The following is a 17,611-nucleotide window of genomic DNA, read 5'->3' on the forward strand; positions in this document are numbered from 1 at the left end:
ACCTCTGCTGAGGTGAAAGAAAGAAAGACCAGTAATACCAAATAGGCTTCCTTTGAAGCCAGATGGACAAGGAGACGGGAACTTATGAATACAGTGTCAGACAACAGGATGGAGAGAGAGAAGAGGTGACAGACAGATAAAAGACAATGAGATCCAATTTGACAGACTGACGGAGAGACAGAGAGAGAATACGGATTCAGCAGCTCAAATAAAAATGTGTCTACTGTCTGTTTAAATTGATTCTTGCTAGCCAAGTACATTGTGACAGTAAGGAAACCTGATTATTCTTCTTCATTCCGAAAAAGCTAATTCCAGATTTGAATTCAGTACAAAAGTTTATTTATCATACCTTATAACTGTTTTTCTAACAAATGATAAGAGCTATCGTTAAAGTAGATGCATAGGAATTTGAAAGAATGTGGATTGATTAACAAAGCTGATAATTGATGACAAAATGCTATTGACCCGCAATAATACCAAAAATAATATCATATGTCTCTATTAAACAGGTTGACAGGATACTATCGAATCTTATTTTGGTAGAAATGGCATGATAAAGCTCAAACTATGTACCATAGTCACGAGTGTTGTTGTATTTGTATTGAATCAATTTCCTCTTTATCACAGACAGACGACAGATTACTACTCAGATAATCAGGAGGTCAGACGGTTTGGAGAAGCTGGTGGTGCAGTGAGATGTGGGTTAACAGCAGGCCATAAAACAGTGCCAGCCTGGCATCGCCATGGTGATGGAGGGACCAGAACAGGCGCTGTCCCATTATTTCTGCTGAAGAATGGAAGAGGTGTGTGTAAGAGAGAGAGAGAGAGAGAGAGAGAGAGAGAGAGAGAGAGAGAGAGAGAGAGAGAGAGAGAGAGAGACGGGAGAGAGACGGGGGGGAGGGGGGGGACACAGATAAGGATGAAGGAAGAAAGAAAAGAAAATATATAGAGAGTAACAGAAGATTAAAGACTAAAAGACACAATGAAGCAGAGGAGGCCGAGACAGACGAGGTATGGAATTAAGAAAAAGAGGGGAACAGAAATTGTAGATGGGGGGCATGGAGCTTCCAGCTGGAGCTCATGTGAACACACCCTTAGGCACGCGCACACACACACACACACACACACACACACACACGTCAGCTTATGTGCCCATTACACCAGCCAGTGAATATGAATAAGAAGATTTCTTCCTCAATCTCCCTCCCACTGTCGCTCTGTCTCTTCCTCCTTCCTCTCATTTCTACCCCTTCCTTCTTCCTGTACCTCTCCTTTGTCTCGTGGCCTCCATGAATTCTCTCAGTTTCCTGCTGCCTTGCTTCTTCTCGCCCCGCTTTGTTCTCAGATCCATCTTTCTGTTTGACAACTTCAGGCTGCTTCCCAATTCAATTAAATTGAATGTATTTTTTATTTGTATCGCGCCACATCAGAACTTACATTATTTAAAGGCACTTGATATGTTAAGGTTGAGACCTTAAATCAGGAACCCTCAGTTCCCACAATGAGCATCACTTTGGTGTCTGTGGAGAGAAAAAACTGCCACATTCACTGGAAGAAAACCTCAAGCAGAACCAGACTCAATGTGGGCGGCCATCTGCTTCGACCGGTTAGGGTAAGCGGAGAAAAATGGGAAAAAATGGGAAGAGGTGGGTGGATAACACACACACACACTGCACTAAATTGTCACACTCATAATACCAGTCCCCCAAACTATTCTGTTTTTTCACATCATGATCCATTAATTATTCCCCTATAAATCAACGAAAAAGAAAAGAAAATCCTTGATCTATCTCCTGATCCAGATCTGCACCAAAATGTAATGCCTTCTACCTTGGGTCATACCCCATCCCTCCACAAGTTGTTGGAAATCGGTTCAGTATGCTACACAAAATACTGCTATCCAACAACCAAACAAAAACACAACAAAAAAAAATTACTTCCTTGGCACACAAACAAACCATCGTGGAGGAAAGCACGAAATTTTGCCCCTCTGACTCCACCTACATGCCTCCGCTGCTCTTCCCTGCACTTAATGGTACGCTCACTCAGTCCAGCTCAAAATTCAGTGAATGAGTGAGTTGCTTCAGGAGCATTACAAATGTAATGTCACATGAGAAACACACTGTGGCCCGCAGAGCTCAACGCATTGCAAATTAAGAAAGCACATGCAAGTGGACATAACACAAGCAAAGTAGGAAAACATCTTCATCAATTTGACAACACAACAGAACAAATTACGCACAACACTACACATTACAGAAACGCGCCGCAAATACAGAAACGCGCTGCAATTACAGAAAACGGCAACGGAAGTGTTTCCAGGGGACACCTAAAAGGGTTGGACACTGCTGCCACAGGAACCAAAAAAACATCCAATACGTCCAACAAATTCCGACAATACATTGCCTGGAGAAAAGTAATGTGAATGCTAAGGCTATAAAATTACCCACATACAGGGGCTTGCTTGTTAACACTGTTTATTCAGTTTAACAGGAAAAACGGCACGTCTCTAGCCCAAACCACTAAAGACAACATGATATTTGAGATCGCATACGGCCCAGTGGGTCTCAGAGGATTAACAGTAGACATGGCCCAGGCAGTCGGATGGTTTCTCTCGTTGATCTGGTAACTATCCTGTGCGCACAGTGCAGCGATGTGCGGAGGGGCTTTTGAGACCGATTCAGAGCTCAGCAAAAATGGTAGAAGGGGTCTGGAAGTATTGGTTCAAATTCTCAGGCTTACTTTCTCTCTCTGTCCCCTCTATTTTTGAAATCCTACCAACTGCACCTTTAAGCCCCATTCTTCCCCACAGTATTTACAGTGCAGAGTTTTCCTTTGGTGAAATGCGAAGTAGCTTGTGATTTGTCTTGGGATTATTTGACTAGTTGCAAATAATTTTGAAATAGCCAAAATATAAAAGCAAAACTGAATTATTAAAGGTCTTAAAACTAAACACAGTGAAAGCCTCTATCATTGACAAACTGTGCTAAATCATCCAAAAATATCTATAGTAAGATAAACATGTGGTTAGATGATTGCCTTTTATAATTGGCTTTAGTTCATTAAACCTATTATTTTATATTTAGATATTATATTTGACAATAGTAAATATATTCATCCATATTTGATTTCTACACTCTGACCTCATAATTCTTCAGAAAGATACACCAAACTCAATACAATGGACAGTGACATTCTTACTCTAGTATCTGTAGTATCTATCTCAAGCATTATTATATCGGTGACTGTCTTGTTGAGAAATGCACTTCTTGAAAGTATACACCACCAAATGAACTCAAAAGGATAACACACAATTGTACAACCCACTTAAGGAGAGAGGGCTGCTGTTGGGATGAAGAATAATTGGCCTTTTCCCCAGGGTCAAAGGTCATCTGTCTGTATGGTATGTCTGGTGTGTGCTATATGGCTGTTAAATGATGCACATGAAGTGATGCAGTGCTGAAGACACAATCCGTACATTTGGACCTTTGCAGGGAATTGGCTATGGTCACCTATGGGAAATATTTATTACAACACGTCGATCACGATCGACTGGTTGATTTCTAAAACCTTTACTGTTGATCTCTGTAACTTTCTGTCTGCGCCGCAGATCAGCTGTGTGTCGGTTGTCTGTTGTGGACACGGCAGCGTTTCCGCTTCTCGCAGCGGAGCTGTTGGTTTCTCTACTGCATTTCATTCAATACAGGTCAGATTACTTACTTAACTAAATGTCAGGACACTGTGGTATGAAGACGTGCAACTCCTGGTCTGTCAATAATAAGCCCCATTAGAACCTTAATACAAATTAATTTATTAATTAATTTAACAAAATAATTTAAACGCTGTTGTGCTTTTACTTTGAAATGGGAAGTATTGGCAGAATCCATCATTATAAAAGGGGTTTTATTGAGAAATATTTGCAGGAGCAGAAACCTGAAATCATTAGTTATGGCCAGGAAATGACCCCTCTGAGTATCCAAAGTTGCAAGATGAAATATAGGGCCAAACTTTTTTGCATGGCTGACCACAAGAACGTTTTACTTTTAAAGAATCTAGTGACAATAAAAATAATGAAAGCAGAAAAACTTCAACAAAGTACTTTCTTCAGTAGCTGCCATATAAGGTGCTTCTGAGTGTAGTGCAGTAGAAGTGGTTACTCACCAGGGGGAGCCGTAGATCTTGAAGCCCCTTACGCTGACCTCAGAATCCTGCATGTAGATGCAGTTAGTGAGCAGCGACTGGACATTCTCATAATTTTCCGGCTTCAGCTTGGAGGCAGAGGGGAAGTAGTAGAAGTCCTGCTTGATCAGGTCAGCCATAAACTCTTGGTCAAAGGTCAACTCATGGTTTCCGGCAATTACTATCTTGATGTCGTAGGGCAGGGTACCTACAATAGCAGGAGGAGAGGGGGTCGTATAGGAGTGAAAGTAAGGACAGGGAAGTGGGGAAAGAAGGGAAAGGAAAAGAATGAGAGAAAAAGGTAAGATTGGAAAATTAGACCAAATTGTAGATAGGGTGATTGGGGAGGGACAAGGAGAAATGTTTTCAGGACACAACATTTGATGAGAAAAATAGACAGATGGTGGGTATTAAAAAGGGATAATGGGGTGATGTGAATATGTGTTACAAGAGGCAAAGGTTTAACATTTCTAAAAATGAAAGGAGGGGAGGAAAGTGAGGAGGGTAAAAGAAAGAAAAGAAGACAAGGATGGAGGATGAAAGACAGAGAAATGAGAAAATAAAAATGGAATGAAACATCATGACATGGACAGGGAAGACAAAGGTATAAGAGAAAGTAAATGAGCAGAAGATGGGTGACAAGCGGCGTAGGGGCAGACAGTAAAGAGGGAAAATCGAGGAGGACATAAAACCCATCCCAGTCGGCTTGGCATTCACACACAATAAGGATTTCTCTTTGTTCCACTTCATTTCTAGCAAATCTGTACATCTGTCTAAGCTTCCCTCCATCAGTCAAGGTCGCAACCCACTGCACTGCTGTCTTCTGTTTATGGAAGCATAGCTGAGTGCATCCAACAGGGAATCTACAGTATATCTGGAGGAATGATGAGGAAGGAACGAACAGAGAGTGATCACTGTGAAATTTAGGACACAGAATATTAAACATTTACCAATTATGGCAATTGCTGCTGCATCTTTACTCCTTTCTCTTTCATCATCCTTCTCAAATCAAACTCCCACTCCTTCATCCCCCATGCTCTCCTCTGTCTCAATGACTTTAATTGGCTATTCACAGCCTGGCAAGTGCAGTTTGCGATTGATCAGCGCCTATCAAACCCGGCAGCAGCTGGACCTTCACAAATATACATGTTTTCAAAGCTCTGTGGTGGCAATAGAGAGACGACACTGACAAGCGTCTTTGGGTCTGCTGAGTCCGTTATTATGGGTGACGGTGAGTTCAATCACCATTACTTTTTTTATTAGTCAGGTCGTCATGGCACATTGCTGAGCACATTGGTTTGTGTGTCAGCAAGAGTAGATGTGAGTGACTTTCCCATGTGTGTGCGAGTTTGCGTGCATCTGTGCATGAGCGTGTCATGCAAGTGAAAAGGACTAATTAAAGTGAGCTTTAGAAGAGGCTGACAGCCTAGCAATGGCTCTGTCACAACAGCCAATCACAGCCTGGTGACAGAAAGCGAGAAAGAGTGGAGGGTTAGAAATGGGAAGGAAGGAGAGAGCGTCAGGAATACAGCACTTTAGGAGGCCCAAAAATCCTTGAGTGTGAAGGAGGAATAATAACAAGATGAAAGCAGCTGTCAAAGAGTGCCCATCTTTGCAGTTTGGGCCCAGGCCGCCCCCTCTCCCTAGCACCGTTCTCATTTGTTTGGCAGAAGGGCTTGTGTTTAGTTGTCAAGTAGACACCAAAAAAGCCTCATAACTGAGGGGCAGTACCTTCAGACAGGCACATGGCCACACACGCCACCGCACATCAAAAACCGCACATCAAAATGTGTTTTTTTGATTCCTCTTCATCAGACTTTGGCATTCGAAGCAGTGTTGCTCACTTGTCCCTAGATTAACCAAGGTTGAAAGATTACTTCACTCCATAAAAATAAAAAAGAAGGATCATTATCTTCAACTGATTTCTCATGGAACGGTAGAGGAGAACTGAGTACTGGATGAGTTTATTGCTATCTCTCGGATCAAAGTGTATTTTCTGAATAACTAATAGAAAAAAATTAATGTGTTTCACATCTGCACTGTAGTTTCTCAAAGCCAATATTTATCTATTTTCTTTTCTCCCAAACAGAAAAGAATAATACATCAAGAAATACAGAAATTATGTGATAAACATCAAATTTTTTGACTAATTTAGCAGCATTTACCGAGTTAACACTGTAAATTAGATGTTTTTTAACCAATGCCCAGCTTTTATGGAGATCTTAATACACTGGACTAGTAATTTCAGTGGTTCTTTTCTACTGTTTATTTAGCTTTCAAGGAAATAAATAAAACTAAAACATTTAGGATGACTTAAAGAAATTAACAAATTAGCTATTATTATTCAGAAACTTTTATCGACATTTCTTTGTTTGTGCATCATAACAGAATCAAATGCATATTTATTATGTCATATTCATACCATAGGGCTGATAATAAAGTTAAAACTGTTTTGCTATTTTGTGAAGAGAGAACTAAATGTGAATTTGTTGGGGGTAAATTGAAAGGGTAAATTGAAAGAGAGACAGGAGGTAGCAGGAGGAGATCATTTTCAGTAACAACAAAGACTCTTAAATTGCACTTAGTCACCTGAGTAATTGATCAAATATTAACTGCACATTTAAGAAAGAGATGGACGTAGTTTAGTGTTATTATTACACAGCTGACTGAGACTGTTCTCTTTTCTTTGCAGCCTTACTGATGACTGTGGCAGCTTCCGGAAGGCTCACCTGTAAATAAGCCAAATAGCTGCATCATGGATGGAGACCTGGGAGTGATGTCAAGATGAACTCTGGACAGAGCTGAGGCTGCATGCATGGCAAAAGTGCAAAGCCTATGAAATTAAAAGAATAATGAAGTAAGGCCAAGAGGAAACTGCCATGTGCAGTCTCTGAGCTGCATGTGAAATGTAACATGCTATATTTAAAGTCACATTAGATCAAGACTAAGACGTTTTATTTCCAACAGTACAACCTTTATGTATATTTACCTTGATTTGCAAATATGATATATGAATATAAAAATACATTTGGGAATTCAAAGGGGCAGAGAGACAATAAAAAACAACAACCAAGCAGCAGGGAAATCTGCTCAGGACAAGATCATCAGCTAAATGCCTAAAACGAAAGGCTATATGTGTGTTAATGCATGTGTGTAAATGAGCGTGAGGAACACTTTTGGGGAATAAGATGTTCATATATTAACCAACAAATAAACACTATCTGTCTCTTCAGAAATTCTGCATGGGGAGCAGTTTTGCCCTCATGAAGTTTGACGGCCTACTGTAAACTGAGAGAAATATATTGCAGGGAGGAATATAAATCCACCAGCTGGACACAAATACCCCCATTCAAACACACACATACACACACAAACACCCCCCCCACCCCCCCACCCCCCCCCCCACACACACACACACACTACACACACACACACAAACACTTTTACTTTACAGAATTAATTTTTCAATTTCATGGATGAATTTTTTTGAAACTTTTCCAGAAAAAAACATCATTACAAGGTGTGAATACCAACTACCAGTATCAGAGCGTCACATAGTTGGAGATGACTCAAAGCAGCCAGTGTCTGCATCTGTTTGTTAAAATTGTCAGTGCAAGCCAACTGCTGTTTGTCAATATGAAAATAATAGCAATTCACAATGAAAGGAATTCAACATCCAGTCTTTCATTGTGCATGTGTACAAAGAACAAGTCAGTCACAAAAAAATAATTTCCCATCAAATTAATTTGTTGGTTCTGTGACAAAAGATAGAAGAAAAGAAGAAGAAAAGATGAGAGGATGTGGGTTGAAGCGTGTGTGTGTGTGTGTGTGTGTGTGTGTGTGTGTGTGTGTGTGTGTGTGTGTGTGTGTGTGTGAGAGTGTGTGTGGATGTGTGTGTATGGGTATGTGTGTGTGTGTCTGTGTGTGTATGTGCGTGCATGCATGCATGCGTGCGTGAAGGGGGGTCTAAACATTTGGAGCGACAGTCCCCCACGCGCCAGCACCCCAACGCGCAGGGTGCTCTTTGTCACCCTGGTATCTTTTGTCTTTGAATTCAAAAGGCTGCTTTAACGCAACAAATACTTTTAATTTACATGTGAGAGAATCAGTGACAACAAAAGGCAGACAGCTCCATCCAAAACTAACAAAAGAAAAATAAACTAATTTCGCAAGTGAGCATGGGAGAGATTGAAGGAAATCATGGGACAGTCCTGAGCGAGAGAGGGGGGCTGCTTCTCGGAGTGGAAACAGATTTCTTTCCTTCTGTCCCTTTATCCCGTCATTGTTTTCTGATTCTCAGATCCCCTCCTGCCCAGTGTCTCTGCTCTTTTGTCAAGCAGAGTTCCACAAGGCACCTGTGTGTGTGCGTGTAGTAAGAGTGAGAGAGTGTGGAGGTGCCACATACAGCATGCAGGTATAAGACACTATGTGATCCTTGGGGTCCTTGGGGTCGGACTGGTCATAACCACAACGTTTTATGTACGAACCCATATTACTGCATATGCGTGTGTGTATGAGAGAGAGAAAGTGTAATCTTCCAAAGTTTGGCCACCGTTGTTCTGGCAATGGCAATGGGTGGTCTGCTCTTTGAAGAGGAAAATCCCTACCCTGCTCAAAGCTCTGGCATGCACAGGGGGATTGCTGCCTATTGTGTTGGCCTATGCTCATATGTTTGTGTGCATGCAGAATCAAAAATGACACAAATGTCCTGCCTGCCTGACTTCATAAGTGTGTGTACATAGATACGTAAAACTAGCTGCCAAAACATACTGCTTAACAAAGTTTGTGTGTGTTTGTGTGTGTATTTATGTGTGTGTGTGTGTGTGTGTGTGTGTGTGTGTGTGTGTGTGTGTGTGTGTGTGAGTGAGTGAATGATGAAATGATGAGACTAAAGTCAGACTGCTCTTTTTTTTCTTTTTTGTGTTGGATAAATACAGCACCAACACTTTTTCAGTGCAGTGATTATAATAAAAGAAACATCAATACTATTGGTGTGTATGAATTTACACGTTTCTCCTGGTCTGGTCTTTACACCAAATTATGACACAGGAGAGACAGTATCAGGCTTTACATCTAACTCTTTGCAATAAAACTAATACACTTATTTAACAAAATAGTCCAAATACTATGTTTTGCTCTGTGCTTTTGGTCATTCACGTCTTTCACAACCAACTGACGCTTAAATCAGGATATTTGTGTCTGTGTCACTAACATTCTGTGAGGAGCTCTGGGTGGATATGTAGCCGTTATCTGATTAGTATTTGTCAATTGTTTTTTTTTTATTAGCGCACGCAAGGAGTCATCAGTCATTCTTGCTCTGGAAATGCTGCAACAGACAAAGTCACAGTTGAGCCAAATTTATTTAGGCGATAAATTGAAGAAGAGTGATCAAATTATGGACAAAGCGTCCAACAAGCTCACCAGTTAATCTGGTTAAACGGTTGGTTTGTTGACCAACTGTCTGATTGTCTGCTCTGTTTCTATCACGTGGGACTTGACTACATTCTACCAATGTCACCTGGAACAACCTCAAAGGTTACCTGGATGAGTATGATGTTATCATCCCTGAGAGCAATGCAAGCCACAACCTAAGAAACAGCCTAAGAAATGACAAACCAGAATTATTCTTTAATACTAGTCTGTAGTCCTGTATGTGTGTTTGTGTGTGTATCAATCTATAGTTATGAGGGCCAATTTTGGTTTACTACCATCATTGAGAGGACATTTTGGGTTTGTGTGGTTTTTAAGCCCATATGCTGGTGGCTGTGTGTATACACCCAAAAGCTTATGTATGTCTTCTTTATATATAGAAAACAGCACAGCCTCAGCTGGTCTTTATCTGTGTGTGCACAAACTGAAATGCAATAATTCAAAGGGAAGCTTCAAAAGCAATGGCACAGAAGTTCAAATACAGACAAGCTGGACTCAGCTCAGATCAGTCCTAATTCCTTTGTAGCATGTGTGTGCATGTGCATGTTTGTATGAGACAGAGGGGGAAGATGAGATGTGAGAGAATAAAGTAATGTGTCACATAAAGGAGAGAAAAAGAGAAGATGAGAGGTGAGTAAGGGATAGACATGTAACAAGGTAGAGACGAATGGTGGAGGAGAAGCAGCTAGACTTAATATCTTTCCACCTTAGCTTAAACTAAAGACTCACTTGTTTCATTTAACTCACCACCCACACACTGCTACGTCTCATCCCACACACACACACACACGCACACACAAGCAAACCTGTACAAACACTCGTACAAGCAGACACAAAATAAAGACAACCAGCAATTATAACCCAGCATACACAAACACCACCTACTGAGCTTCACATCCAAAACACACATTTTATCTGCGTAAAACAGCACCTCCCAACACTTCACAATGTCTCCACTGTGGATAATACATTACACACACAAGAAAAGACACACACACACACACACGCATAGCAACAGTGACAAAGACAGATCAGTACATCATCAAGTCGCCTTGTAGGTGGTCTCTTTCTTCTCTTTCTCTCTCCTACACACCATCTCTGTGTCTTTTATCCTGTCTGGTCCACTTCCACATTCAGTGTGACGACGTCGCCTCCAGGATAATGTGGCTGAAGATTAGGCTGCAACTTTCAGAACCAACAACGTGGGCTTCTGACGAATGCTGATGGATTAAAGAACTGGCCACCAGCCATGTGCACCATGTCTGATTTTAAAATGGATTCATACTGATGCCACATTTAGCAAGTGCTAGACTACAACCCTTGTGCAGTGCATTACCTTTATGTACTTGTCAAAGCTACTTTATCATCACAAAGTTACGCATCTGCAAGCAGAGATGTTTTTTGCTGATCCATCTTGATATGTTGAAAATGTACAATGACATTCAAGATTTAGTTGAATTGAGGACAACTGCAGCTTTTTTTCTGTACTTTTCTCTATTTTCAGTGTGACTGTACTATTTCTGTGCCTTATCTGGGGTTCTCACATTAGATGTCAGTCACGATTAACAAAATAATTTTTACGAAACACAGCTTTGGGCTCTCTTTTACAACCAGCACAAAATGGCACCAAGCACGACACAGTTGCTTCACACTGCAGCAGGTTTTTTCGTCCATCACTCCTTTTGTTTAAAGGAGCAAATGTGTCTCATGAGACAGTTCAACATCTAGACAAGAAAGGGAAAGGCATTCTCTCCCTACAACCTCCCAATTTGTACTGAGCCCCAATCAACACTACTAGTCAACAGCCTCCATTCTAATTAAAATGTTGTTCTAATTTCCATTCCCAAGCAACTTTGTAAGTCAAACGCCTGAGAAATCCGGAGCCCACTCTCACGTTTGCCACTGACTCCCAAGTTTCTCAGCCTGAGCAATTGTTTTTCATGCTCAGCCTATCTCCTCTATGATTGACTTATCCCTAGAATTCATGATCTCCCTGACTTTTTTCAGCTCCCTAAGGTGCTGTGAATTTTTTACTTAGCTTCATACCCTATAATCCTTTTAATTATCCCTCCATTATAACCTTCAGGTCAATGGAAAATGCCACGACATCAAGGAAAGATGAAGAGAATTCATAAGGACCAAGTACAGCAAAAAACTGAATGTTGTGTGCAGATAACTCAAGTAAGATTTCCAGTCCAAAACTATATTTAACCATCAGTTACAACAACGAAATGGATGCTGTTCAAAATAAAGACAAAATCTCTAAATAATATACCATTGTGTTTACCTTGCTACCTCATCCCTCCCTCTGCTCATCCCAACCCACACCCCTTCTTCTTTATTTTCCTTCTTCCCTCATCTCTTCCCATGAAGTTTGGTGCACAGCTCTTCCACATAGAAGATGGTACTGTGACTGTTTTATTGAATGTAACCCCCAAAACACTTTTTAACATGAATTAATTAATTAAGGAATAATTAAAACCTATGTGTTTCCAAACTTTTTGATTACCTGGTCCACCCAAATGTGTTTCACCTGTATTTTTAGTCCCATTGTTTCCACTCACTGGTTGTCAGTTAATCTCTTCCGTTTCCTATAGTGTTTTTTTGAGCTTCTGGTTCTTGTCCTTGTTTTGGCTTCATTTCCTGTTACGTTGGGCTTGGAGATGACACATTTATAACAGAAAGCCTATGATTACCTGGCCATTAACCAGAAAATGGGCCATTGGCTGCATTATAGAAAATGGATTATGAATCATAGCACGGACTAAAATCTCTTTGGCTTCTTTCTTGATCATTCTTCTTTCTAATGTGTTTCATGAAGGTCCCCAGATTTTATGGAAATATTATAGTATACTGCTGAAGTATCCCTTTATGATGCAATATTTTAAGTTTAGCATACCAAATCATGGTTTCGGCTAGCCCTCTGATGGACATGACTGGCAGACAGTGGACACGGATACACATCAAGACCCTGTTCAGACCTGATATTAACATCTCTCCTGAGCGATCAGATAATGAGTAGTCAGTGATGAGGTTTTAATGTGTCCGGAGATCCGTGATCCTCAAACACCACATTCGGAGGTGGTCTGGGATGAATGTGGCCAAAATCTTTTCACTGTGAGAACACAAACGCATCCTTGGCCACATATGAAGGGTCTCTTGCTTAGTTGACATCTCTGACCTGCTAAAGTTTCACAACAAATCAAACATATTTTTTACACTTCTCAGTGCCCATATGTTGATTTGGTTGTGGCCACCATGACAATATCAACACTCATCACCACTTAATCAAATAAAATTTCAAATTTGATTTGTATAATGACTGATCAGTTTCTTAAATTGGTCAAATCTCACTTCACAGCAGAGCTGTATGAGTTAATTTAATCCCTCTCTCTCTACCCCTCTTTGTCTCACTCACTTGCGTCCGCACACACACACACACAGTGATATTAGACATATTTTTTTACCCAAACTGGGTGAGAACAAGCTTGTTTGGTCTCCACAAACATCAATGATAAAGGTGTTTATTTGCTTATAGAGCGGGGAAGTAAGTCACAAGTTATCACAGCAGACACATTTAGGATGTTTTTTAATGTACTAAGCGCTGCATCCACTTGGGATCGGATCTCTGAGTACATTGGTTAATAGGTTTGAACCTACCTAAAACATTGTGACCTCCCTACAGCAAGAAAAAATGGCTTACTTGTTTATTTTATTTATATTGTCATTTAAAGCTGAAGACTAGTTTGCATCATACTGTCCGGATTTGCAGTCGGTTCCTGCTTGTAAAGGAGGGATAATGCAGATTCAGCAACAGTTTGGATACAGTGGATTATATACACTGATGATGACCCAGAAAACCAATCTGTGACTGACAAAGTGGGAGAAGGGGAAAATTATGAGAAAGACTTCAATAATTTCATAAGCTATATCCACAGAGGCTCCGCTCTCCTCCAAATGTCTTCTGGAAAGAACTTGTTTGAAAGAAAAACTATAGATGTTTCTAAGACCATTTTCACATCAGTTGCATATTTTTCCCCTTCCTACCTAACAAACACACACGTACACACGCACACACCCTCCCATCACATCCCATAAGGAATGCGGTCTTTCAAGTGTGCAAATAGAAGACACAAAAGCAGTGAGGCACAGATGGGGAATGGTTTGCTTAAATTTACAGTCGCTTGATGGGGGCTGAAGGATAAAAGATTGGAAAGGAGGAAATTGGAGAGAAGGATAGAGTAAGAAAGTAAAAAAATTAGGTTTGGGGAAGGAAGGACAAACAAGAGAAGAGGAGGAAGGAAAGCAGCAAGACAAGGAATGGGGGAGTAGTAAAGGGAACAAAGGAGGATAGAAAAAGAGCATGCCAGAAAAAGACAGCAGTCATGAAAGTTTAATGGCCTCACAGTTACAGAGCTAATGGGAGCAAGATTGGAGGAGAGGGAGGGAAGCAAAGGGGGGCTTGAGGTAGGAGTTGGGAGGGTTGAAAGGGTTCTACACCTGACAGAAGATGGAGGGTCAGAAATCACACACACACACACACACACACACACACAAACACACACGCAGAGTCAAGTGGAGAGTCAGAGACACTCTCCCTCTCCTGGGCCAAGAAAACACACTCGCATTTATAGTGCCTACACTGGAATCGCATCATGGTTGTCACTTATTTATTATTCAGCAGTAAAGGGGAAGAGAGTAGAACAGGCACTAAATTAAGAGTTGTAGCAGAGATGCTAACGGCTGTGAACCTCGACAACAGTGAGACAGAGAAAGAGAGAGATAAGAGAGATACAGAGAGATACAGAGAGCCTGTGGTTGGGTTTTTATTAGCTTAGGAGAGTTGGGCAAACTCTTAATTCAACAATCTACTGTCCTCTCAAGTCAACATTTTCTGCATTAACAATCTATCAATAAATGACTACTTGTGACGAGATTGGCCAATTATCCCCCATGTCTGCAGTTCCCTTCAGGTGTACAGAGTTGTTTTTAGACAGGATGTAGACACAGTCAGACAGGAGCTGGTGAACGTTTCGGAGAATTTAAGTGCTAAATAACCCGCAACATTGTCTAATTTATATGGCTACTTGTTTTAAAGAATAAAAAAAAACCTTCACATCACTTCTCCTAATAATATAAGAGACCATTGTTTGGTGGCGAAGTTATTCATGTTAAGACAAAGATAATAAATCACCACATGTAATGAACATGTAAACTAATTGTTGGCTAACACAGTTAGCCATGACAATCATGCTTTTTTTTAGCAACAAATTGAAATAAACAATTAGCTGCCTAAAACAGGAAGCACATGGTGCACATAAGCAGCTCACTTCCTATAGAAAACAACTGGAAACTGATGCCTCTCACTGCAAAAGCGGCTTCTTGTCTGACCGGGACCTTAACATAATGCATAATGCCACATAATGCACTCCCTCTTCACACAGTCAGACATCCCTTAAGTGTAAACGAATTGTGCTTTTGAGAAATCAAATGCAGGAAGAACAGTACTGCTTCTCTGGAGAGAATAGGCAACTGAAAATTGACAGATTAAATAATCAATACAATACTGTATATGGGATTTCTTTATTTTATTGCTATATTCTTATTGCTATATGAGTATTTTAAAAAATATAACAATATAGAAACCTCAACAGCTTGCCATGAGTATTCTTCATGGTTAGAGGAAGTCACATGCCAATTGAGTTGAACACGTCTTCTTCTAATAGTAATAAGCAAACATATATACTAATACCAATATAATGAATGTACGATAAAATAAATCTGGCAACAATATTCAATCCCACATGTAGTGGATATTTAAAACAGCTACTAAGAGCTAAGAGAAAATGGAAAATAATACCCCAAATACCCCTTTTATATCCCTTTAAGATGGAAATTGTCATCTCACATTAAGAGAAAAAAAACAGTATGTGGCCAGTAAGTTGTTAGTTTAGTTTATTTTCCCAAAGTGACCATGGTCTGTGAATGTGTTTGTGTGATGGCAGTCAAACAGACGGAAGAGAGAGAGAGAGAACAAAGCTTTTAAGTATTAAAGCTGCTCCTCAATTGACCCGGAGTTGATTTCCAAAGCACAGTGAGATCCATATTTAAACACAACATTCACTGCAGTATATTCCCGCTCTGCTCGCTAGCTCACGCTATCTCATGGTATGAATAAAGATGCCACTCAAGTCAACAACAAGGGCAGCACACACAAACAAACACACAGGCGCTCAGGAAAGAGTTGCCTCGGCTTATGAAATCCATGTGGGGGCTTGTTGCATGTGCATGCACACGAGCACTGAAAGCCTGATCAAAGGGGCCATTATTGGAGACAATTGGACAGAAGTGCTGCTGCTCATGAGCTCCAGGTCTGCCTCTAACCCTTCCCCCCCTCCCTTCCTCCTTCCGAATCTCTCAAAGTTGTTCTTGACTCACCTGTCCCATAAAGTCAGCCTCCCTCCCCAACAGCCTAGGGCTCGCTCTTACCCTAACATAGATGTTTCTCCTACGAACGTCCTTTGAGCCAGCACAGCTGATCAGAGTACATAACATAGCCGTTTTCAGACATGACCTTCGGAGTGAGATTCTGGTCTGGACTTTCACCACAGTTTGCCTTTATCATATGCACAATGCAGCGGGAAGTTCTCTGCATAGACTTCACAACTGCAACAAATTTTCGGCAGGATTCAGATGAGCCGGATGCAGCAGGCAGAGGCAGGAGGTAAAGTAGTATTTCTAATGCGGTGATCACGTGATTTTGTTTACAGTACATCGACACTGGCGTCAGTCCTTATCAACACAAACTCTCTTGACATCTTCGTCGGTGTGCTCTACGGATATGGCAGTGCTTTTTAATCCTGTGACATATTTGATTTATTTTGATTATTTGAATTTTTGCATCTGTCGCATGTTAGAATAGTCATCAGAACCCCTACTCAATTGCGGTAATTCCTGGGATCATCGACTACTCCAGACTTTCTGCAAATTTTTTAGGCAAGGCATAGAAAGTCTACAGAAACTCCAGAGGATTTCTCTGGAGGATCGCAGGAGTTGACTGCATGTCTGAAAGCAGCTTATGTTGATCCGGATATCAGCATTTCCCCTTAATCACAAACAAAGTCAAACAGGATCCCACAGAAAGGAATGTTGCTAATGAAACTCATATAACACCCATTAGTGATACTTGGTTCATTAATTATTTTCCTTGACAGCCATGGCAGTGCGTTTACAATTTAACATCTTTAACAACAAATTTATATTTTTGCTACAAACTGTTTACAAAAAATGTAAAATTCTTAATTTTAGGATGTTTTCAGATGTTTAATTCAATTATTATTATCACTACTTTTTAATCAATAAAAACTTACGTCATCATCGACATCAAGTCTGCATTAAATCTGTTAGGAGTTTCCTAACTGATTTTCTTTCTGTGGTCATGAATAATAACTGGTGGATACATGGAATAACTGGGAGGCTGTTTTTTGGCTCTCTGATTTCAGGCATGTGACGCAGTAAGTCCATTGTTGATTTGTTCAGCTACATGTTGGCAGTCTGCTAACATAAATACATATAATCACACAATACTTGATAACAATGTTATAATTTATCCAACAATGTTGCACAAGATATTAAAATTTATTGCAAACCAATCAAAAGTCCATAACCCCCAAATATTCCTTTTACAAAAGATTTTCCATTAACCAGAGGGATAGTGATTTGGTCCTTTGCTCCACCACTCTGCTAGCCTGGGTGCCAGACGAACTTAGCCCCGCCCACAACATTTTCGGTCTTGAAGTTCGGTCTGGAGTCGCTCCGTTGGGGAGAAATTATCTCCCAACAGAAGCTGTTCGGACCAATCAAATTGTCAGGGCGGGCTTTATACGATGATGGACAGATGATCAACAGTTACGTAATCAACTACGTCATCAAAGAGCGCTTGGGTTGACTTTGTTTTCCAGAAACATGCCTGCCGCTGGAGAGCTGAGATGTGTAGATGGGG

At 40.6% G+C, this 17,611-nt stretch overlaps 1 protein-coding gene across 1 annotated transcript in view; it reads right to left on the bottom strand.

The window, feature by feature from the left end:
• Positions 1–17,611, bottom strand: part of mpped1 (metallophosphoesterase domain containing 1) — a 65,790-nt gene that overhangs the window by 39,785 nt on the left and 8,394 nt on the right. The window contains exon 3 of the mRNA XM_061080323.1: positions 4,162–4,387. Coding sequence (XP_060936306.1) covers positions 4,162–4,387 — 226 coding nt within the window. The remainder of the gene's footprint in view (positions 1–4,161; positions 4,388–17,611) is intronic.

This window comes from Limanda limanda, chromosome 1, assembly GCF_963576545.1.
Source record: "Limanda limanda chromosome 1, fLimLim1.1, whole genome shotgun sequence".
Classification (NCBI taxonomy): Eukaryota; Metazoa; Chordata; class Actinopteri; order Pleuronectiformes; family Pleuronectidae; genus Limanda; species Limanda limanda.